Genomic DNA, 22890 nt, shown 5'->3' on the forward strand with positions numbered 1-22890 from the left:
ATGTTACTTGGTAGGTCCAGTGCAGAGGATCAAGGAGTGAGTGTTGGGACAGAAAGTCAGAGAGCTGACAGTGGACCGCACGCTCGAGAGGAGAGAGGAAGGTAAGTAGGGAGACAGGGCGGTAGTTCTGAGGAGAGGAGGTGTCAAGGGTTGGTTTCTTGAGCAGTGGGATGACAGCAGCTTGTTTAAATGCAGAGGGGAAACAGCCAGAGAGGAGTGAGGAGTTCAGGAGGGAGGAGATGAAGGGGAGAAGATCAGGAGCGGTCGCTTGGAAGAGGTGAGAAGGGAGAGGGTCCAGGGTACACGTTGTAGGTTTGTGATGTAGGAGGAGAGCAGAAACTTCAGCATCTGAGATGGGTGAGAATGAAGAAAAGGAAGCTTGATTGTTGGGAGGTTTCGGTGTGATGGGAGAGGAGGGTGGAGTATTGAAGAGCCTGCGGATGTCTGCAATCTTGGAGGAGAAGAAGGAGGCGAAATCATCAGCAGTGAGAGACGAGGGAGGAGGAGGGGGAGGGGGGGCAAGGAGGGAGGAGAAGGTGGAGTAAAGTTTGCGGGGGTTGTTGACAGTGGATTCGAAGAGTGATTGGAAGTAAGACTTCTTGGCTGAGGTTAGTGAGGAGGAGAATGTGGACAGTAGAGAGCGATAGAGGTTGAGGGCAGCAGGGAGTTTGGTTCTTTTCCACTTCTGTTTGGCAGCACGCAGACTAGTTCGGGTTGAACGGAGAACAGCAGAGAGCCAAGGCTGAGGAGGGGAGGGACGGGCAGGACGAGACGTGAGAGGACAGAGAGAGTCGAGGGAGGAGAACAAAGACTAGGGTTAAATACTCACATTCCAATCAAATTAATGACAACAGATTTTGTTTGTGTGTGTACAATATTATATATACACTGGTTTCGAATCTGCATTAAACCGGTGCATTCAGAGAAATACACATGTACAATATTTTGTATGTACAGTGAGGGAAAAAAGTATTTGATCCCCTGCTGATTTTGTATGTTTGCCCACTGACAAAGAAATGATCAGTCTATAATTTTAATGGTAGGTGTATTTTAACAGTGAGAGACAGAATAACAACAAAAAAATCCAGAAAAATCCAGAAAAATGCATTTCAAAAAAGTTATAAACTGATTTGCATGTTAATGAGTGAAATAAGTATTTGATCCCCTATCAATCAGCAAGATTTCTGGCTCCCAGGTGTCTTTTATACAGGTAACGAGCTGAGATTAGGAGCACTCTCTTAAAGGGACTGCTCCTAATCTCAGCTCGTTACCTGTATAAAAGACACCTGTCCACAGAAGCAATCAATCAATCAGATTTCAAACTCTCCACCATGGCCAAGACCAAAGAGCTGTCCAGGGATGTCAGGGACAAGATTGTAGACCTACACAAGGCTGGAATGGGCTACAAGACCATCGCCAAGCAGCTTGGTGAGAAGGTGACAACAGTTGGTGCGATTATTAGCAAATGGAAGAAACACAAAATAACTGTCAGTCTCCCTCGGTCTGGGGCTCCATGCAAGATCTCACCTCGTGGAGTTTCAATGATCATGAGAACGGTGAGGAATCAGCCCAGAACTACACGGGAGGATCTTGTTAATGATCTCAAGGCAGCTGGGACCGTAGTCACCAAGAAAACAATTGGTAACACACTACGCCGTGAAGGACTGAAATCCTGCAGCGCCCGCAAGGTCACCCTGCTCAAGAAAGCACATGTACAGGCCCGTCTGAAGTTTGCCAATGAACATCTGAATGATTCAGAGGAGAACTGGGTGAAATTGTTGTGGTCAGATGAGACCAAAATCGAGCTCTTTGGCATCAACTCAACTCGCCGTGTTTGGAGGAGGAGGAATGACCCCAAGAACACCATCCCCACCGTCAAACATGGAGGTGGAAACATTATGCTTTGGGGGTGTTTTTCTGCTAAGGGGACAGGACAACTGCACCGCATCAAAGGGACAATGGACGGGGCCATGTACCGTCAAATCTTGGGTGAGAACCTCCTTCCCTCAGCTAGGGCATTGAAAATGGGTCGTGGATGGGTATTCCAGCATGACTGACCCAAAACACACAGCCAAGGCAACAAAGGAGTGGCTCAAGAAGAAGCACATTAAGGTCCTGGAGTGGCCTAGCCAGTCTCCAGACCTTAATCCCATAGAAAATCTGTGGAGGGAGCTGAAGGTTCGAGTTGCCAAACGTCAGCCTTGAAACCTTACTTATTACTTGGAGAGGATCTGCAAAGAGGAGTGGGACAAAATCCCTCCTGAGATGTGTGCAAACCTGGTGGCCAACTACAAGAAACATCTGACCTCTGTAATTGCCAAAAAGGGTTTTGCCACCAAGTACTAAGTCGAAGGAGTCAAATACTTATTTCCCTCATTAACATGCAAATCAATTTATAACTTTTTTGAAATGCGTTTTTCTGGATTTTTTTGTTGTTATTCTGTCTCTCACTGTTAAAATACACCTACCATTAAAATTATAGACTGATAATTTCTTGACCCCCTTTCGCCTTCAGAACTGCCTTAATTCTACGTGGCATTGATTCAACAAGGTGCTGAAAGCATTCTTTAGAAATGTTGGCCCATATTGATAGGATAGCATCTTGCAGTTGATGGAGATTTGTGGGATGCACATCCAGGGCACGAAGCTCCCATTCCACCACATCCCAAAGATGCTCTATTGGGTTGAGATCTGGTGACTGTGGGGGCCAGTTTAGTACAGTGAACTCATTGTCATGTTCAAGAAACCAATTTGAAATGATTCGACCTTTGTGACATGGTGCATTATCCTGCTGGAAGTAGCCATCAGAGGATGGGTACATGGTGGTCATAAAGGGATGGACATGGTCAGAAACAATGCTCAGGTAGGCCGTGGCATTTAAACGATGCCCAATTGGCACTAAGGGGCCTAAAGTGTGCCAAGAAAACATCCCCCACACCATTACACCACCACCACCAGCCTGCACAGTGGTAACAAGGCATGATGGATCCATGTTCTCATTCTGTTTACGCCAAATTCTGACTCTACCATCTGAATGTCTCAACAGAAATCGAGACTCATCAGACCAGGCAACATTTTTCCAGTCTTCAACTGTCCAATTTTGGTGAGCTTGTGCAAATTGTAGCCTCTTTTTCCCTTTTCACACCATTCTTTGTAAACCCTAGAAATGGTTGTGCGTGAAAATCCCAGTAACTGAGCAGATTGTGAAATACTCAGAGCGGCCCGTCTGGCACCAACAACCATGCCACGCTCAAAATTGCTTAAATCACCTTTCTTTCCCATTCAGACATTCAGTTTGGAGTTCAGGAGATTGTCTTGACCAGGACCACACCCCTAAATGCATTGAAGCAACTGCCATGTGATTGGTTGGTTAGATAATTGCATTAATGAGAAATTGAACAGGTGTTCCTAATAATCCTTTAGGTGAGTGTATATGTACATCACTAAATATGCATATTCTTTTATTGTTGAACTGTCAATCTTTAAAATATTATATTTCTGTTGTATATCTAGCATGAAATTAATAAGATCCTTCATGACATGACTCAAGGGCGATTCACGCCCCCTGACAGTGCAGTGAGCTCTGTCTCTGATTGAAACGCACGTCTTTTTCACACAATGCTCGTTTGTTGTTTTGAAGCTGCGGCTGCTCCAGCGCACTACAGAGGGATCTGTGTGAGCGGCAGCATGGGGAAGGTTTTCTGCAGAATCCTGAACAGCAGAATCCTGAGCTTCCTGTCAGAGCACAGTGTGCTGAACAGAGGCCAGATCGGCTTTCTTCCCAATCACCGCACCACCGACCACATCTACACTCTGCACAGCCTCCTCAACAAGCATGTACACGGCACCAACAAAGGGAAAGTCTTTGCTTGCTTCGTCAACTTCAAAAAAGCCTTCGACTCCATCTGGCACCCCGGACTGTTCCTCAGACTGCTGGAGAGTGGTAGGTTTTCCCACCTATGACATCATCAAAAACATGTACCAGGAAAACCAGTGCAGTGTGAAGGTCGGCCACAAAAGGACAGTTCTTCCACCAGGGTCGTGGAGTGTGAGTCCTACGCTCTTTAATGACTATATTAATGAGCTGGCTTCAGTGCTGGAGCAGTCCTCAGACCCAGGCCACTTTCAAACTACTGCTGTACGCTGATGACCTGGTCCTGCTCTCACCCACACAGCAGGGGCTGCAGCAGAGCATCTATGTATCTGTGTCTATGTATCTGTATCTGCACTGTGTGTGCCTCTACACATCTACTGTACTGTGTCTGTTATTTTAGATGTACTGTCTGCCAGACACCCTGACTGACTGACACTCTGCCTGCCTGCCTGCCTGCCTGCCTCACAGTCTGTGTTGCCTGTAACCAGTGTCTGCTCTCTTCAAAGTGAGACGTATCCAGAGCTTTTGAGGGACCCAGCGTTCCTACAGCCTCTCTGAGAGACAGCAGGGCGGGAGGAGCAGGGAGAGGGGATATTATACCTGTTTAAAAATCTAAAATGAAAAGTGAAAAAATAAATGTACAGTACAGTATGATTTATTATCTGTCCCATCTCCTCTCTGCTCTTCATAACTTCATGGCTGCATCCCACAATGCTGCCTTCCTGCCTTCCCTCCCTCCCTCCCCTGACTCCCTCGCTCCCTCCCTGAAACATTTTTCAAAGTGTTACAGAATACAGTAAATAGTTACAATCGGCCGAACAGCTCGTCTGAGGGGCCGCTGGTAACACACGCTCTGATCATGTTCTGAGCTCCTGCTGCAGGTGTGTTCACATTTGATTTTTCAGGTTAAACCCTTAAAAAGTATCCAACTGAACAAAGACAGCAGGAGAAGACAGAGGAGGAAGACAGCTGAAGACTCACCCAGCTGCTCAAGAAACAGACCTCATGGGTCTGCTCAGGGCAGAGAGGAATAGGGTATCATAGATGTCCTTTTCTGTAACTCAAAAGTGTCTTAATATTTTGCATTTTATTAAAAAATACAAATTAAACATTAAATAGCTCCTCCCGACCTGCTGTCTTAAACCATAGGTGCTGCCATTTGGGTGCTTTTTTTGTTAGTTTTAATGGCTAGTGTCTGGGGGTGGGAGGAAGAAATCATATTGATATCTTAACTATTGTATAATTATTACAGAACTTGATATATTCCTAATAAGTTGCATTTCAGTGTTCGGGAGCGCAGGATGACGGCACAGTGAGGATGACTTCAATACGTGAGCGGTGCTCACAATGCACATGTTTTCATTACCTTCAGCTTTTAAAAATGAAATGACATCATCACTGGGACATGATTTTTCTGTCTATTAATATTCAAAAGGATGTCGCTGTGAAGTTTCAATCACTGCTCACTGTTCAGTCCTCTGCCTAAAAATCTCTTACTGCCCAACTCTAACCATGGTGCTTCCAGTTTTTTTTTTCATTTGTGTCAAATGCTCTTGATCTCAAATCTGAAGCCAGGACTCCTTGTGACATGATGAAGAATTATTTTTGATGTACATCCATTGGCGACATGGACATGGACAGCCACCAAGTGGCGCCATTATAAAAGCTTAATATCAGGGCAGTTTTTAACAAAACAGAGATGATTACTTTTATAACATGTAAACGTGAAATCCACTATTTTTGTTTTGGTGGGTACTTGAGCGCTGGAGTACACAAAGTCAATGCCTATGATTTAAGGGCAGCTGTATAAATTGATAATTGTATGTGATATATTGTAACAATTGTAAGACATATGATAATTACACTGATTTAAATTAATTCTGTCATGTTTCTGACATAACATAATCTGTCATGTGTCATCTGTAGTTGCTCTTGGGTCAGGCTGTTTACTGGATATGCATTCAAATAGGAATCAGGCAATGTTTTACTAACAAGTATGCAAAACTACCCATCATTCAAAGCAATGGCAACAAGAAAATAAGTTTAAGTTCTATAGGGGCTGCAGCTCAGGGCTCTGCACAGATGTAAATTAAAACACATTGCAGCATAAAACCATATTTTATTTACATCCAACATAAATGTTTAAATGACAATTAAAAAACATGTTATGACATATATATAACACATATAATATACCTAATAGAATAGTGCTGTTACAATAGGGGGCTGTAGTAACAGTGCAGTAGAATAGTGCTGTTACAATAGGGTCTGTAGTAACAGTGCAGTAGAATAGTGCTGTTACAATAGGGGGCTGTAGTAACAGTGCAGTAGAATAGTACTGTTACAATAGGGGGCTGTAGTAACAGTGCAGTAGAATAGTGCTGGTACAATAGGGGGCTGTAGTAACAGTGCAGTAGAATAGTGCTGGTACAATAGGGGGCTGTAGTAACAGTGCAGTACAATAGTGCTGTTACAATAGGGGGCTGTAGTAACAGTGCAGTAGAATAGTGCTGTTACAATAGGGAGCTGTAGTAACAGTACAGCAGAATAGTGCTGTTACAATAGGGGGCTGTAGTAACAGTACAGTAGAATACTGCTGTCACAATAGGGGTCTGTAGTAACAGTACAGTAGAACAGTGCTGTTACAATAGGGGGTATCAGTAAATTTGTGTTACCACAGTGAAATATAGTTACAGTACAGTATCAGTGTCATTGTCTCAGGGTTTCTGGGGGACAGTCGTCTTTCTCTTTGTCCTCAGTGCCTGAATCCAGTTGGGTGCAGTGGCCTGGGCCCTGTGAACACAGACAGCACCTTGTTAGCTAATTGATTCATTGGGTCTGCTGAGATAGTTGGGTGCATGAGCAGCATATTTGTCAGCAAACTTTGGGACAGAGACATTATTTCCAATCTCTCTCTCTCCCTCCCACCTTCCCTCCCTATTCTTTCTCTCTTACTTGTCATCTCTCGTCTTGAAAACGGACATTGCGACCCGCGATGATGATGTCACCAGCTCTGGCGTGTCTTCAGTCAGGTCCACCTTAGACCAGCGCTCACTTACCTTCCTCTGTGAGAGAGTGAGAGAGAGGGTTAATACAGCACAGACACAGTGAATTACTAGACTGCAGTACATTGACACTGACTTACACACACAGTCTCACCTTCTTTGTTGAAGTGTCAGTCACTGCTCTTAGTCCCACTCTCCCTAACTTGATAGAGTCAGAGGGGGAGCGAGAGAACAGGCTGGAGAGAGTGAGAGGAGAGGAGGAGGTGGGGTGAAGGTGAGAGCGAGGGATGTGGTAGCCGTCTGTCTTCTCTTGCTTCCTCTCTTCTATTTCTGTTCCCTTTTCTTGGCTTTTCTCCTGGTCTGAGGATGCACCCTCACTCCCTGCCTCTGAGAGACAGAAAGAGAGAGGGTTAATACAGTGCAGACTGTGAGTTTTTAATGACTGACACACTGATTGACTGAATGACTGACTGACTGACTCTCCCTCTCTCTCTTCCTGTTACCTGTGGAGTCTCTGTACATCCAGTAGTCTTTCTCCTCATCTTCTGCCTCTCTTTCTCTCCTCTCTTTGGGTCGGTGTTGTCTCTTCCGGTTCAGTTGGGCCCGGCGCACCCAGGCAGAACTGTCTAGAACATGAACACCCTGAGAGAGAGAGAGAGAAAGAGAGATAGTTGCACTACACTTTACCTCACTCCACTATACATTTGTCCACTGTGTTATTACAAAAAATGATTGATAAAGGAAGGGGTGGGTGGAAGAAGGAGTACTACACATCTTTTCAGACAGTACTTGTAATATTAGTCCTTTTCTACCCCCGTCAGATAGCACTTCACAGATTGTTATTATGCTTCTTGTGTTTTTGACTTGTTTCCTCCTTGCTCCCTTTCCCGTAGCCCTTGACTGTGACCTGACATCTTGACAGCACTTAGCTTTTACCGTCCAGGATGTAGGACCTCACTTACTGTACTTGCCTGTGTAAATTGGAAGTTGTAAGTAGTAGTGAATTGCTATGTTTTATGTAAATTGAATTTGTAATGATTGATGCCTTTACTTAACTGTATTTTTGCACTTTGTTTTGCACTTATGTTGTAAGTCGCCCTGGATAAGGGCGTCTGCCAAGAAATACAAATAATAATAATAATAATAATACTAAAGAAAGCAAGAGAGAGAGAGAGAGAGAGAGAGAGAGAGAGAGAGAGAGAGAGAGAGAGAGGTAATGTGAGGTACAGCGGGTGTGTCTTATTGCTGTAGGTAATTGTGTTTGGTGTGTCTGAAGTCAATTACACAGACAGGCACTGTCATGTACACTGTACTGGAATAATACTGACACAGAGAGAGAGGGTTAATACAGTACAGCACAGACACACTGACTGACTGGACACTACAGTACATTAACACTGCACTGAGAGAGAGAGGGTTAATACAGCACAGACACACTGACTGGACACTACAGTACATTAACACTGCACTGAGAGAGAGAGGGTTAATACAGTACAGCACAGACACACTGACTGGACACTACAGTACATTAACACTGCACTGAGAGAGAGAGGGTTAATACAGTACAGACACACTGACTGGACACTACAGTACATTAACACTGCACTGAGAGAGAGAGGGTTAATACAGTACAGACACACTGACTGACTGGACACTACAGTACATTAACACTGCACTGAGAGAGAGAGGGTTAATACAGTACAGACACACTGACTGACTGGACACTACAGTACATTAACACTGCACTGAGAGAGAGAGGGTTAATACAGTACAGCACAGACACACTGACTGACTGGACACTACAGTACATTAACACTGCACTGAGAGAGAGAGGGTTAATACAGTACAGACACACTGACTGACTGGACACTACAGTACATTAACACTGCACTGAGAGAGAGAGGGTTAATACAGTACAGCACAGACACACTGACTGACTGGACACTACAGTACATTAACACTGCACTGAGAGAGAGAGGGTTAATACAGTACAGACACACTGACTGACTGGACACTACAGTACATTAACACTGCACTGAGAGAGAGAGGGTTAATACAGTACAGCACAGACACACTGACTGACTGGACACTCTATTCCAATTCTTTGAACTACATAATATCCTATTACAAGTGAAATTACAGCTCCCACAATCCTCCAGTGATTCTCACCTCCAGATAGGAGAAGTCAAGGGGTGGTTCTTCCTCTGTGGGCATCTCTGGTTGGTCGTCCTCGGAGAGCACACAGCAGTGCACTGCCTGGTACACCTCGTCTGTGCTGTTCTGTGATTGGTCTAGGTTTTCCCAATCCCTCATCCTACTGGAGATGACCAGGTCTGTAGCTGAGACAGGCACACCTCTTTTCTTGATGGCAAAGTCCAATTGACTGCTTTCCCCTCGCCATTGGCCAACCGGTTCACCGCTTAAGTCCGATTGGCTACCCTTGCTGTCACTGTCCTCTACTTGGGATTCTGATTGGTGAGAGTGCTGTCCATTTGACAGTGAAGCCCTCCCTCTTGTCTCTGACTGGATCAGGATCTCGTCAACAAGGATCATTGAAGGAAGCTTGATGTCAAACTTGCTGTGGCTCCTGTTCATAATGACAGAGACTGTTATTGACCCAGCTGCTATGGGAATTGAGGGTCAGTTACTCTCTATACTACACTGCACTGTCCTATGTATATTAACCTGTACTAGACTGAACTGGACTATACAATGCATTGTACTGTACTATATTAGACTGTGTTGTGCAATTCTGTATTATATTGTACTGTACTATACTACAATACTATTGTGTACTGCATTGTACTATATTGTACTGTACTATATTAGTGTACTGTATTGTATAATAATTTAATGCACTATAGTAACCAAACATACTTTACTATACAATAGTGTACAATATTATACAAAACAATTATTTGATGTTGCGTTGTATATTACCTGTTACAGTCTGATTGAATATTGAGTCACCTGAGACAATAAAGACATCATAAAGAAATATAATAAGAATAATAATCATCATCATCATCATCATAATAACTCAAGATTCTGCACCTGACATGAGCAATCTGAGGCCTGTGCGGGCCCTCAGTGGGCGTGGCCTGTTTCACCTGCCGCGTCATTGGCGAGTGAGTGGGGGGTTCCGCCATGTCAGCGGTGAAGTCGTTGGATTTCTGTTCTCTGAGTGGCCGTCGGCTCGGTGGGGAGGGTTTCTGTGAGAATAAATGGGAACATAAGTGACTGACACACACAGACAGAGACAAACATATACACAGAATGACAGAGAAAAAGATACACAAACAAATACACAGTTACAAATGCAGACACACACACACACAAACAACAAACAAACACCATACCCTCAACCACCCTCCCTCTCCCCTCTTACCTCTCCCTCTTCTTCTTCCTCTCGTCTTTTCTCCTTCCTTTCAAACTGGGCCAACAGCTCCCCCAGTCCCGCCCCCTGCCTGCGACCCCTCCACCCTCCGACCCTCACTGTGGCGACCCCAGCCCGGCTCTGCCTCAGTCTCTCTTCGATGCGCTCCGCGACCACGCTCCCCCCTCCCCCGTCCTCCCAGGGTGTCCTGGGAATCCCAGACTTTTCCAAATCCACGTCCCCAGAGGACACCGTCCCCCCCTGTCCCCATCTCCTGCTGTCCAATCTGTCTATACAGGGCGGCTCCCTCAGGGTCAGTCTGCTCAGCATAGAATGCAGCACTAAGTGAGTGTCAATAGTGGAGGAGTCCATAGTGGGACGCAGTGAAACACAGAGACACACAAAGCCACAGAGGGACAGAGAAACAGAGTGAGGAGAGACACAGAGAGGCAGCGAGAAAGACACAGAAATAGACACAGAGAGACACAGAGGGTGTTAATGTACTGTAGTGTCCAGTCAGTCAGTTAGTCTTCACTCTACTGTAACCCTCTCTCTCTTACTCTCCCGCTTCCCTTTTTCAGTCAATTATTTTCTGTCTCCTTCACCCACTTATCCTCACGTCTTCCATTTCTTGTCATTTTCTTCCCCGTCTCTCTCTCTTGCTTTTCCAGAAATGTTCAAACCTGTCCCGCACCCTTCTCTGTCTCTCCCTTTCCCCTCCCTGTCTCTTTCACTCCTCCCTGCAAATTCATCTCTGTAACTACAGTTAAACCATCTGTTTCTCTCTCTGTGTCTCTCAGTTTAGGGTAAATGTACTGTAGTGTCCAGTCAATCCCTGTCATTAACCCTCTCTGTAAATTTTTTGTGACACTACAGTTCCCTGAAGTGAGACAATTTCCCCTCTTTACTATGTCTGTCAATGCTTTGACAATACCTGTTTGAACTTGTCATGCCAATAAAGCTAATTTTGAATTTGAATTTGAGAGAGGGAGGGAAAGAGAGAAGGGGGAATCCAGATTAACAGGATTAACAAGTGAAGTGGACAGACCGGTTTCATACACACTTGTCTCTCATCCCTCTGTCTCTTCTCAGCCTTCTTTCCCCACGTTGCCCTCTATTATTATTAATATTTATTTCTTAGCAGATGCCCTTATCCAGGGCAACTTACAAAATATAAGTGCCACACAAAGTGCAAAAATACAGTGCAGTTCAAAGCATAAAACATATTATGAATTCCAATTTACATAATACAGTGCAATTCAAAGCATAATACATTTTACAAATTCCAATTTACACAAGTGTATACAATATATGAGGTCTTACATCCTGGATTGTAAAAGCTGAGTACAGACAAGATGTTAGGTCACAGTCAAGGGCCAAGGGAAAGGGAGCATAGAGGAAATTAAAATTAACAATACGAGTACTAGCAAATAGTATGATAAAACGTTGTATCAATGCTATCTTACAGGAGACATAATGACTAAATTACAAGTACACTGAAAAAAGTTGGAGTAGGGTTTACTTAAAAAAAACCTATGCAACAATTTCCACATAAAAACTGTTAGTAAATTGAACAGACCATATCTTTAAGTAAAGGTTACTCACAATTCTTGGTGGCTTTAATTAGAAATCCTTCAGTAAAGGTTACTGTCATGGTTTTAAGCCATTACCCTCTATCTCCATTAGAAGCCGCTAGCTCCCTGTCTTTCCTTTCCCCTCATTGTTCTTTTCTCGCCTATTAACATTCCGGTCTCTCATGTGCACTTGTTCACTCTTCCTCTGTTTCCATTGGCTCTGCACCTTTCTCCCCATCTTAAACCCCTCACTGCCCTCACTCGTGGCAAAGTCTTGTCAGCTCTGCCTGTGTCCTCCGAGCATCGCCCGTGACCACGACCACGACCACGACCACGACCACGACCACGACCACGACCACGACCACTGCACCTGGGTCCCCTGTTCCCGAGCCCCCAAGGCACACTTGAGAGTTACTTTGCAACACCCTGATTCAAGTACATTTTAATCGCTCTGTCTTCTTAGATTTTATTCAAACAATGTAGCACTACATTAAGCCATGGCTTTTAAAATGTACAAGCATTTCAATGTTTTTCACATACCAGTCCTAGTTATCTTGTAGCAATGCATTAATAATGTTTGCTTGTATTTTTACATTATCATATTTATTTTCTTAAGTGTTAATACAGATGAGTTCCATTAAAATATATGAACAAAAGACACTAATATGAATTGACAGACCACATTTTAAACTTTTTTTTATTTGAATGTTTTCTTCTATTAATTGAAAAACAGTTTGCTTTGGATGAAAGGATAAAATTAAAAGAATATGGACAAAACAAATGACATCCATCTTTCAACCAACTGTCAAACTGTGTTTCTGAATGCTCACTCACTGCACAGTATTTTCTTGGGGAGAAAATTTTAGAGCATCCAGCTCAAGAAAGATCTTCTTAAACACTTCAAATGTGTGTCTCAGCATTGGGAGATGGCTGAGGTTCAGGGAATAAATGAACCCCATGAGCAGAAGGCACGCATTTGTGAGACATTTACATCCATCCAGCACCTCAGCTCCATCAATGACAATGATCACGTCGGCTGGGGTGGCACCTTCTTCTGCTGCAGCGCTGCCCAGTACAATGATCTTCATCACAAGCTCAGCGAAGCTATCTTTGATCATGTATTTGCTGACATCCTGCCAAATACACACATCAGTGCAAAGTGGTCAAAATACTGTACAGTATTAAACAGTCCCTACAAACATGCCAACACAATGCACAACTACTGTCTGAAATCACAGAAGAAATGGGAAAAATGCTAAAAGTTACCTGGTAGTCTTTAATGAGCTCCTCACATGACTCTCCCAGTAACTGAATGAGGCAGCAGATCACAGCATCTTGCCTACCGTCCTGTTGCTGTGAAACACGTAAGTGAATTACTCCAGTGAACACTATCTGTGTGCTCCTACACGTATCAACTGAGACAGGAAGCAGCAGGATGTCAGACAAGTCAAATGACCCATACCTTAGCCTACCTTGTGTCAAAAAATAAAGTTTTATGTGAAAGTACAGAAACACTTTACCTGACTGAATGAATCCAGCACACGTCTTATTTTTGTGCCTGCGAGCCCATCCTTCATCTTAAAAATGATCAGGAGTTTTGGAGTGTAAAAATCCAGCTTTGTCAGAAAGGTTCGCTCCAGGTGGATTGTGGTTATCCTCCTGAACTCATCCTTCACCTAGGACAAAGACTGAGAATGAATGTCTTGTATTAGAGTAATGATGAAATGTTTGTGGACCTTTGAATGTTCTTGCCAACCATGTACATGTAAGCTACACTGATTAAATAAAAATATATTACTTTTCAAAAGTCTTACAGCCACTTACATAATGATCTACATATTACTATCAAGGCACGGCACATAAGGAGAACTGAGGTTTTCCTGAGATTCATAGAACAGGGCAGGCCATCTCTCCATGACATCTGGGACAGCAGGGCAGTGGTTAACGACCTCCAACCTTCGATATGAGAACGTCTTCTCCATTTTCTCACCAACAACCTTGTCATTGTCCTTCTTCTTAATTCCACTGAGTAGATCAACTCTCTCCTCTTCTAATGCTTCTTCAGTTTCTCCAAATGGAAATGGTGGCAAATAATTTACTTCAGCCTTCTTGGGCCTTTTGATGCCTTTGAGTTGGGGCTTGTCATTCATCTTCTTTCTTTTTAAAGAGATCACCTCTAGCTCTGGACAAGCAAGTTGGCGGCCTCTTAATTTTGCCCGATAATTGACCATTTTATACTTGATTCTCTGCTGCCATCCGTACATGCCATTATATGACCCCGGTTCTTTGAGGCATGGGAATTTGTCTGCCAAGGTTTCGACTCCATTCATAACTTGGATTCCTGTTGGGTATGATGGGTTTCTCTGCTAGTTTCTCGAGGATGCTGCTCATCACCTTGGGATTGTTCAAGAGGGTTCCATCCTTTTGGTAGGCTTTGTCTCCTACCTCAAGCACAAGCTCCGCATCAAAAGAGAAGGTGGGTATTTCAAACTTTGTTGGCCATGGTTGAGAATGGCATGATGTGGGACTTTCATCGGAGGAAGACAGCAGAACTGTGTCCTGAGAAGATAAGGAAGTGCACGACCTGCAATCAGATTTTACTGGTAGAGGCGAATCAACATCTGATTCTTCTGCACTGAGATTTAGAATGACAGGTTCAGTTTGTACGACTTTCAGAGTAACTTTGTACATCTTCTATTGAGCTCAAAGTGAAAAACTCTCCCCCAAACTCCATGTCTTGGTACATCAAGTCACCTGGAATGTTGAATGTCTCCTGCTAAATAATGCACACACAGCATCAATTAATAATGAGCACATCTAGCATAACGAGCTCCATTTAGAACACTTCATGAGCTACAACAGAACTACAAAGCCAATGTATGGATTAGTGTTAGTTGGTTAACACCGCATGCACATCTTTTGCCTGCATTGTGTTGCAATCGGCCTAACCATTCAAGTTCACCCAGTTGTACTGATACTCACTGTAAAGTAGTCATATCTACATTAAACATTTGTCAATATTATGTTGGTATTTGAAAAGAAATATTTACAAGAGAATTGTTTTCAATTTAGCAACACATTAGAGAGTTGTAGGTGTAGCTAATTAAATGTGTGTTAGTCAGCTCAGTATCTAGGCTTACCTATTGACTCATCATCTAATGTTACATATCAGCATTCATCGTTTCTCTCTCTTTCACACAGGCAAGCAGGCACGCAGATAATGTTACAGAAGGAGAGGGCTAGAGTTGGAGTCTGGCAGCAAGTTAATGTAATGTTACGCTTGCCATCAACCATGAGGCCAAAGAACGATCTGAGAGCTAACTTAGTTTATTAGTCCATTAGTAACGTTACCTACACCAAATTAACGGTCCAACATGCGATGTCTATCAAAACATGTTAACACAGCAAAGGTTTTCAAAGACATGAGGGAATCCTGAGCTCAGATAATTGTAAATTTTACTTTGGCTTTTAGAATCAAACTTACATATGTATTTGAAGACAAATTATTGTGTGTCCTGTAAAATATTACACTGTACAATCCTCTACAACTATACAGAGACTGTTTCTATAAGACTGTACATAAGATAAGCAGTAAACAGTAAAGTGTTACACACTCTATTACAGTACAACGCATAATATTACAATACAATACTGAACTGTATTGTAGCTCTCCAGGGCCATGGCTGGAGACAGTGAGGGGGCAGGAGAAAAGTGCAAAGTCACTGTGTGTAAGAGCAATATGCAGAGTCATTGTGGGAAATACAAAAGGGCTGAGTCACTGTGGGAAATGCAAAAGTGCTGAGTCACTATAGCCTCACACAAAAACAGCTGACCGTCCTTAGGACACAAAACACAGTGTACACAGCACAATGTATTATATTACAGTACAGACCGGTATATTACAGTATAGCACAGCACACTAAAGTCACAGTACAGTGTAATACATTACACCACAGTACAAGGCAATTATAATGCAATATGGCACAGTAAACTATAGTACAGTTAGGTACAGTAAATTACAGTACAGCACATATATAGTTAATATAGTACAGTTCAATACAGAGAGTACTACAGCCATCCCTTTATCATCACACCAGTCCTTGAACTGCCACTAATGAGTGGAACACAGCAATACTCAGCAGTCAGAAGATACTTGTCCTATTAAGCCTGTCAGGGTGACATTTTAAGCAAATGTATATTATTTTTCAATTTATTTCGCTTCTTTGATTAATGGGTTTCTTGGTTTCTGAGCATTTTTGCATTGTGCTACACTACATTCTTATTAGTAGTAGTATAAAGAAGTTATTTGTCGTCGGATTATGCTATACTCTTGTACTATACTATGCTGTACTATACTTTAATGTATTGCATTGTACTATACTATATTATATTGTATTGTACTGTACTATACTGTACTAAATTGTAATGTACTGCACTGTAGCCCCTTCAATGAAATCAGTGTATATTGTACTGTAAAACATTGCACTCTATTATATAGTAGTGTAGTGTACAGTGTTGTATTGTAGTGAAGTGTAGTGTAGTACTAGAGTGTTGTATTGTAAAGTACTTTATTGTATAGTGTTGTGTTCCATAGCTTTTTGTACTGTACTATGTATACTATAGTATAGTGTACTGTACAGTGTTGTACTGCAGTGTAGTTGTAGCTTGTTGTACTGTGTTGAAGTGTATGGTATTCAATTATACTGTACAGTGTTGTAGTGTATGGTATTATATTGTACTGTATAGTTTTGTAGTAGTTGTACTGTAGTGTACAATACTTTAGTGAATTGTATTATATTGTAGTGTGCTGTACAGTGTGGTGTACTATACTGGGTGTATTGAATTATATTATATGGTGTTTATAGTGTTGTAGTGTAGTATACTCTACTGTACAGTGTCGTAGTGTAGTTTAGGTTATTGTGTTGACTGTAATGCACTACATGCCCATTAACTTCCCTATCTCTCCCGCTTACTGTTACACAATATGAAACTGCTGATCATGAATCCAGTTCTATAAGTGCGAGAGATAGAGAGGGGAAGAGGGAGAGCACTGAAATCAGCAGTTTTTGAGTCATGTGAATTTTTAGTGTTGCCAAATCTGGACCTTGCACAACACAGTGCATGTGGCACCTGAGAAATGCACTGATAACAGCACACAAACACAGACACACAGTGTGTAGTGTAAAGGTATACAGATACAGACACACAGTGTGTAGTGTAAAGGTATACAGATACAGACACACAGTGTGTAGTGTAAAGGTATACAGATACAGACACACAGTGTGTAGTGTAAAGGTATACAGATACAGACACACAGTGTGTAGTGTAAAGGTATACAGATACAGACACACAGTGTGTAGTGTAAAGGTATACAGATACAGATACACAGTGTGTAAAGGTATACAGATACAGACACACAGTGTGTAGTGTAAAGGTATACAGATACAGACACAGTGTGTAGTGTAAAGGTATACAGAGACACAGTGTGTAGTGTAAAGGTATACAGATACAGACACACAGTGTGTAAAGGTATACAGATACAGACACACAGTGTGTAAAGGTATACAGATACAGACACACAGTGTGTAAAGGTATACAGATACAGACACACAGTGTGTAAAGGTATACAGATACAGACACACAGTGTGTAAAGGTATACAGATACAGACACACAGTGTGTAATGTAAAGGTATACAGATACAGACACAGTGTGTAGTGTAAAGGTATAAAGATACAGACACAGTGTGTAGTGTAAAGGTATACAGATACACAGTTAAATATAGTGACATACTTCGACATGTTTTGCAACAACATACAAGAGGCATATATTAACAATAATAATAATAATAATAATAATAATAATAATAATAATAATAATAATATTACATTCATAAAGTCTACATAACGGGGAATACACTTTAAAAATACTTTATAAACTAAGATGCACAAAAGTAATAAAGAAAGAAAGAAAGAAAGAAAGAAAGAAAGAAAGAAAGAAAGAAAAACCTTGTGCGAACTTTGGTAAAAATATTTTCTCGAACAATCCTGCCGAGAGAACTTTAAACCGTGGCAGCTCTTCCGTAAATACGCGATGACGTCTGTCCCCGCCCCCTTCCTCTCCACCACCATTGGCCAGCACCACTCCATCATGCCACCCAAGCCCCGCCCCGCCCCCGCCTTCCCCGCCTCCGATTGGTTGTTACCACCCCGCCCTGCTTTCGCGAGTGCCTCTATAAAAGGCCGACTCGGGTCTCTGCCCGTACAGATCCTCGGAAGAAGTCGAGAAGAGTTCTTGCTTCAACAGTGATTGAACGGAGCCTTTCGTCTTTCGACCTCATTCTTGATCTAAAACGCATTTTAGCTTTACTATTGTATATTTAAAACCGAAGTTTTATTTTTGTACTGATCTATATATTTTGTTGTTGTTGCTGAAACTTTATTCCGTTCCCTCCGACCAAAACTAAAACCCATCGCTCGAAATGGAGTCTCAGATCCGCCAGAACTACCACCGCGACTGCGAGGCCGCCATCAATCGCATGGCGAACATGGAGCTCTACGCCTCCTACACCTACCTGTCCATGGTAAGATCAGACGCGACGGCTGGTGTTCGTTCAGTTATTCCTGTTAGTAGTGGGTCGGTATTACTGTGTGAATAATTGTCGTGGTTTGAATTGTTTAGTGCAGTTGTCCGTAAAATGAGCCTCTACAATATTGTTCGTGTAGCGCAGATCTGCACAAACTGCTCAGTTGCTCCGCTCCCATTGGCGGAGCGGCGCAGATCTGCGGAAATATGCGCGACACGAACGGGACCAGTAGGCTACGCAGCGCCTGGGAGTGAAGGGAGGTTCATCCGCTTGAAGCGCACAAGTCGCTTGTACTGCTGTTTGTAAGCTTTTGCTTTGCATAGAAACCCTCGACGTTTTACCATTTATCGCTTGACCAGTAAAACTATACTAACCGTTAACCGTCTACATCGTGTCCGTTTTACAACCCCGTGGCTGAGTGTGAAGCTCCGTTATCGTCCTAAAACCAGCCGAGATCAGTCTTTGTAATGGATGATCTGTAGAGTAACGTACGACTTCTGCCGCTCTGGCCACATATCGCAAGTTACAGCAGCTACCGAAGTTAAGCTGCTCGTATTAAATCCAAACGGCATTAAACTGCGCAGTTAAAGGCGGCAGGTGACCATGAAACGGGTCTCCGTCACACAGCGCCTTGCGATACCGGCTGATCTAATCTCGGAGCCTGATTACAGGCCTGGACTGCGTGGCCTTTGTCGCAGTTGAGTCCCACGTCCAACAATGGGCTGCCATCGTGCTTTTGCTGAAATGCACACTAGTGCACATCCGTCTTACAATGACCTTGAATTGCGAGAAGTGAAATGTGCCTGGATTTGTACAGGCTCGCGTATATAATGAAACCCACACAAGCGGCTCTCCATGAGCGCACACTGAGGGCAATGGGACCTGTACGAGTTTCTAACGCTGAGCAGTGCACGTCAAATCGGTGTCCTGTTGGTTCACTATGCAGTAACTATGTCCGCCAGGTAGCAAAACAAGGTATTTAAATGAAAACGACTACATGTGACGCATGACCTAGTTGCACATAAAGACTGACTGATATGCAGGCAGTTGGACAGATCTGTCGGTTTTGATGTACATTGTTTCAGTTTGTTTTGTACTGCACCCTTCTGCTGAAATCTGTCTTCACAGATATCCAAACTTTTAGACCTTTAAATGCGTTAAAAACGTAGATTTAATTGTTACCAGTTCTAGGCTATACATTTTGAATCGCTGGGAACACCGCACCGGTATACATTGAGTTGACTTGTTCTCAATAGACTTAAAAATAAGCCTCCCTATTGGCAGGACCGGAAAACCATTGGAGATTCACCTATGCTCATGAAACTCCTGCATGAATTTTTGTATGACATACATTTTCATAACGTACAGTACATAAATCCTCTCTGAGGACCACCTCGCTTAGAACATGCATTCTTGCTGCTCAAAGGGTTAAAGCTCTTTATAAATGTATCGCTTACTACATTAGTTTGTGTAGTCGAACTCCCTGCAGGAGTATTAACCCATCTCTCCTGTATTGTCATTGATGTACTGTATTGACCCTCTCTCTCTCTGTCCCCAGGCTCACTATTTTGCCCGGGATGATGTGGCCCTGCACGGGTTCTCCCACTTCTTCAAGGAGAACAGCAAGGAGGAGAGGGAGCATGCGGAGAAGCTGCTCTCCTTCCAGAACAAGAGGGGGGGCCGAGTGGTGCTGCAGGACATCAAGGTGTGTTTGGGTGGTCTGTGTGTCCCTTCTGGTGTTCAGTGTCCAATCCACTTTACATAAACAATATCCAGTCAGTGCTGTAGTGTCTGTATTGACCTGCTTGTTTTCCCTCTGCAGAAGCCTGAGCGGGACGAGTGGGGCAGTGGGCTGGAGGCCATGCAGAGTGCCCTGCAGCTGGAGAAGAAGGTCAACCAGGCCCTGCTTGACCTGCACAAGTTGGCCTCTGAGAAGACCGACCCTCATGTGAGTGCCAGTGTGAACCAACACCCCCACTCCTCTTCCCACCCTGAGTCAACCAGGGTTGATGTACTCCTGTGACTAACTCGTCTCTTTCTTCCCACCCCCCCTCCTCAGATGTGTGACTTCCTGGAGACCCATTACCTGAACGAGCAGGTGGAGGCCATCAAGAAGCTTGGTGATCATGTGACCAACCTGACCCGCATGGGTGCCCCCAGCAACGGGCTGGCAGAGTACCTGTTCGACAAGCACACACTGGGGGGCAGCAGCTAAACGCAGCCTGGGGATCTGCCCAGGGCCTCCAGAGAGCCTGATGCTCCCCAGCCTCTTCTCCCCGAGTTGCAGCCCTGTTCTTGTGTAGTTTGTAATTGTGTGTGAGGGAATGATTATGCATTCATACAGATGGGGTGGGTGAAATTCAGTGCTGCTAGTACTCAAACGCACAGATTGAAGATAACTGACACAGACTAACCATGGTAACTCGTAAATGGAAAGCAAAAAAGGGACGCATGCACTTGCAGGCAATTGGTAAAACCAATAAATGAGGCACACTGACACACCCTCAAATGGAATGGGAGGAGCCACACACTGCAACACGGCACAGAAACATGCTGGACTCCTTAACACTATTTTTCTTTCTCAGTCTGGGGCTCTTGTCAGTCTTGCTCTCTCTCTTGCTGTTCCTTGTTTTCCTGGCAGAGTTTGGGAGACTGTCTGTACCAAATGAATAAACTAATCCTTTGAAGCAGACTGGTTTGATGTCTCCTGATTCATCGGATGTCTTCTGGTGCAGTGTTTATAAGGGGTTGGGGTGGTGGGAGATCATGTTTTGCAGGGTGCTAGAACTCAATGCATATATAACTATAATGAATGTGTGGGGTGACTTGGTTTATAATGGCTGTAGTAGGAATGGTATGATGTAAGATCGTGGTATGTAGGTGGTGTGGTGCAAAGCTTTAAAGATAAGTAGTGCAATAGTTTATATATAATGGCATACAGATTAATGTGGTGTGAACTATAATATATAACGGTAAATATAAGTCAAGCTGTGCAGTTTCTACAGTGCTGTAGAATTCTAAGGTTAGGGATCCTGCTCTATGATGTGTGCCTGCAGTACCAGGCCAGCAGATCCTGCTATACTAGATTTAAGCTTTTTGTACTGAAAGAAGTTTGCCCAGTTGCTCGTCCAAATGGAGACTTTTTTTTTTTTTCTCCTGAGAAATTGCTAATTTCATGGTTTTAATAACTTAAATTATCATGTTGGTCTACAAAGAAACAGCAAGTAGCACACTGAACTACATGTGCTTCTGAAGTAGCAAGACTGCAATAGTATTTTCTTGTAGACAGTACTTTAATAATCTTCACTACTTACAAGTTCAAAAAATCTTTCTTTACCAGAAAAGATGTGTTTTAAGTGCAGTGGGAAGGTCGTTCCACCACTTAGGGGCCAGGGATGAGAAGGAGCAGCTCTGGAGGTAGAGTTAGTCTGGCACCGGAAGAACGCAGTGGTCTGGAGGGGATGTATAGAGAGACAAGTGTCTGAAGGTAACTTGGTGCAGTGTGGTTGAGACAGCGGTAGGTGAAGGTCAGTGTCTTGAATGCGTGCTGGTAGCGGAGGGAGTGGAGTAGTGTGTGTGAATCGGGGCAGAGAGAATACCAGACGAGCCGCAGAGTTCTGGAGTGGCAGGTAGTAGATGCAGGCAGGCCAGCCAGGAGGGAGTTGCAGTAGTCCAGGCGGGAGAGGACCAGTGACTGGATGAGCAGCTGAGTCGAGTAGTCGGTGAGGAAGTGATGGATCCGGCGTATGTTGCTCAGGAAGAATCTACAGGTGCGTGTCAGCGTGGTGATGTGCTGGGTGTAGGAGAGCGCAGGATCGAGGGTGACTCCTAGGAAGAAGGAGAGAATGTGGTGGATTCCAAGGGGATTGAGATGGAGAGGTCAGCAGAAAGTGAGGAAGAGTCGGGGAAAAACAGGAGATCCCATTTGGAGAGGTTGAGTTTGAGGTGATGCGAGTGCATCTAGGCGGAGATAGCAGACAAGCAGGAAGAGATGCGAGAGGGGATGAGAGGGTCAGAAGAGGGAAAAGACAGGAAGATCTGGGCATCATCAGCATAGAAGTGTTAGGAGAAACCATGGGATGTGATGAGGGGGCCCAGGGAGCGAGTGTAGAGAGAGAACAGAAGGGGGCCCAGGACGGAGGAGGAGAGGCTGGGGGTGGATGAGGAACCTCGCCATGTCATTTGATAGGTCCGGTCGTTGAGGAAAGAGGAGAACCAGGTGAGAGCAGTCCCAGAGATTCCATGGTCAGTGAGGCAGGAGAGGAGAATTGAGTGATCGACGGTGTCAAATGCTGCAGAGAGGTCAAAGAGGAAGAGGACTGAGGAGAGGGAGGCCGCCCGAGCACGGCTGAGGGAGTCAGTGACTGCCAGGAGAGCCGTCTCAGTGGAATGAGCTGTGCGGAAGCCAGATTGCAGAGGATCCAGGAGTGAGTGATGGGAAAAGAAATGCAGGGAGCTGACGGTGGACCGCCCGCTC

At 43.8% G+C, this 22890-nt stretch overlaps 2 protein-coding genes and 1 long non-coding RNA gene across 3 annotated transcripts; 1 reads left to right on the forward strand and 2 right to left on the reverse strand.

The window, feature by feature from the left end:
* Positions 1–5973: 5973 nt before the first annotated feature.
* On the reverse strand, positions 5974–11190 carry LOC136764486 (182 kDa tankyrase-1-binding protein). Its single transcript, XM_066718609.1, has 7 exons — positions 10268–11190; positions 9934–10091; positions 9049–9466; positions 7383–7521; positions 7034–7266; positions 6830–6939; positions 5974–6667 (listed from the first exon to the last, which is right to left on the reverse strand). The coding sequence occupies exons 1-7, from the start codon at positions 10625–10627 to the stop codon at positions 6592–6594; spliced, it is 1494 nt and encodes a 497-aa protein (XP_066574706.1). The 5' UTR covers positions 10628–11190; the 3' UTR covers positions 5974–6591.
* Positions 11191–12547: 1357 nt separating this feature from the next.
* Positions 12548–16395, reverse strand: LOC136764102 (uncharacterized). The gene is made up of 3 exons (XR_010821137.1): positions 13350–16395; positions 13096–13182; positions 12548–12962 (listed from the first exon to the last, which is right to left on the reverse strand). It is a non-coding gene; the product is annotated as an uncharacterized LOC136764102 (long non-coding RNA).
* A 1684-nt stretch (positions 16396–18079) lies between these two features.
* On the forward strand, positions 18080–21105 carry LOC136764487 (ferritin, middle subunit). The gene is made up of 4 exons (XM_066718610.1): positions 18080–18410; positions 19972–20118; positions 20236–20361; positions 20473–21105. Exons 1-4 carry the CDS (start codon positions 18309–18311, stop codon positions 20626–20628), a joined length of 531 nt encoding a protein of 176 aa, XP_066574707.1. The 5' UTR covers positions 18080–18308; the 3' UTR covers positions 20629–21105.
* The last annotated feature ends 1785 nt before the right edge of the window (positions 21106–22890 follow it).

This window comes from Amia ocellicauda, chromosome 12, assembly GCF_036373705.1.
Source record: "Amia ocellicauda isolate fAmiCal2 chromosome 12, fAmiCal2.hap1, whole genome shotgun sequence".
NCBI lineage: Eukaryota > Metazoa > Chordata > Actinopteri > Amiiformes > Amiidae > Amia > Amia ocellicauda.

Coding starts and splice junctions, on each gene's coding strand:
- LOC136764486 (XM_066718609.1), bottom strand. CDS start 10,627: ATGGACTCCTCCACTATTGACACTCACTTAGTGCTGCATTCTATGCTG. Junction 7,267..7,382: donor GATGTACAGAGACTCCACAG/GTAACAGGAAGA, acceptor TCTGTCTCTCAG/AGGCAGGGAGTGAGGGTGCA. Junction 6,940..7,033: donor CTGACACTTCAACAAAGAAG/GTGAGACTGTGT, acceptor ACTCTCTCACAG/AGGAAGGTAAGTGAGCGCTG.
- LOC136764487 (XM_066718610.1), top strand. CDS start 18,309: ATGGAGTCTCAGATCCGCCAGAACTACCACCGCGACTGCGAGGCCGCC. Junction 20,119..20,235: donor TGGTGCTGCAGGACATCAAG/GTGTGTTTGGGT, acceptor TTCCCTCTGCAG/AAGCCTGAGCGGGACGAGTG. Junction 20,362..20,472: donor CTGAGAAGACCGACCCTCAT/GTGAGTGCCAGT, acceptor CCCCCTCCTCAG/ATGTGTGACTTCCTGGAGAC.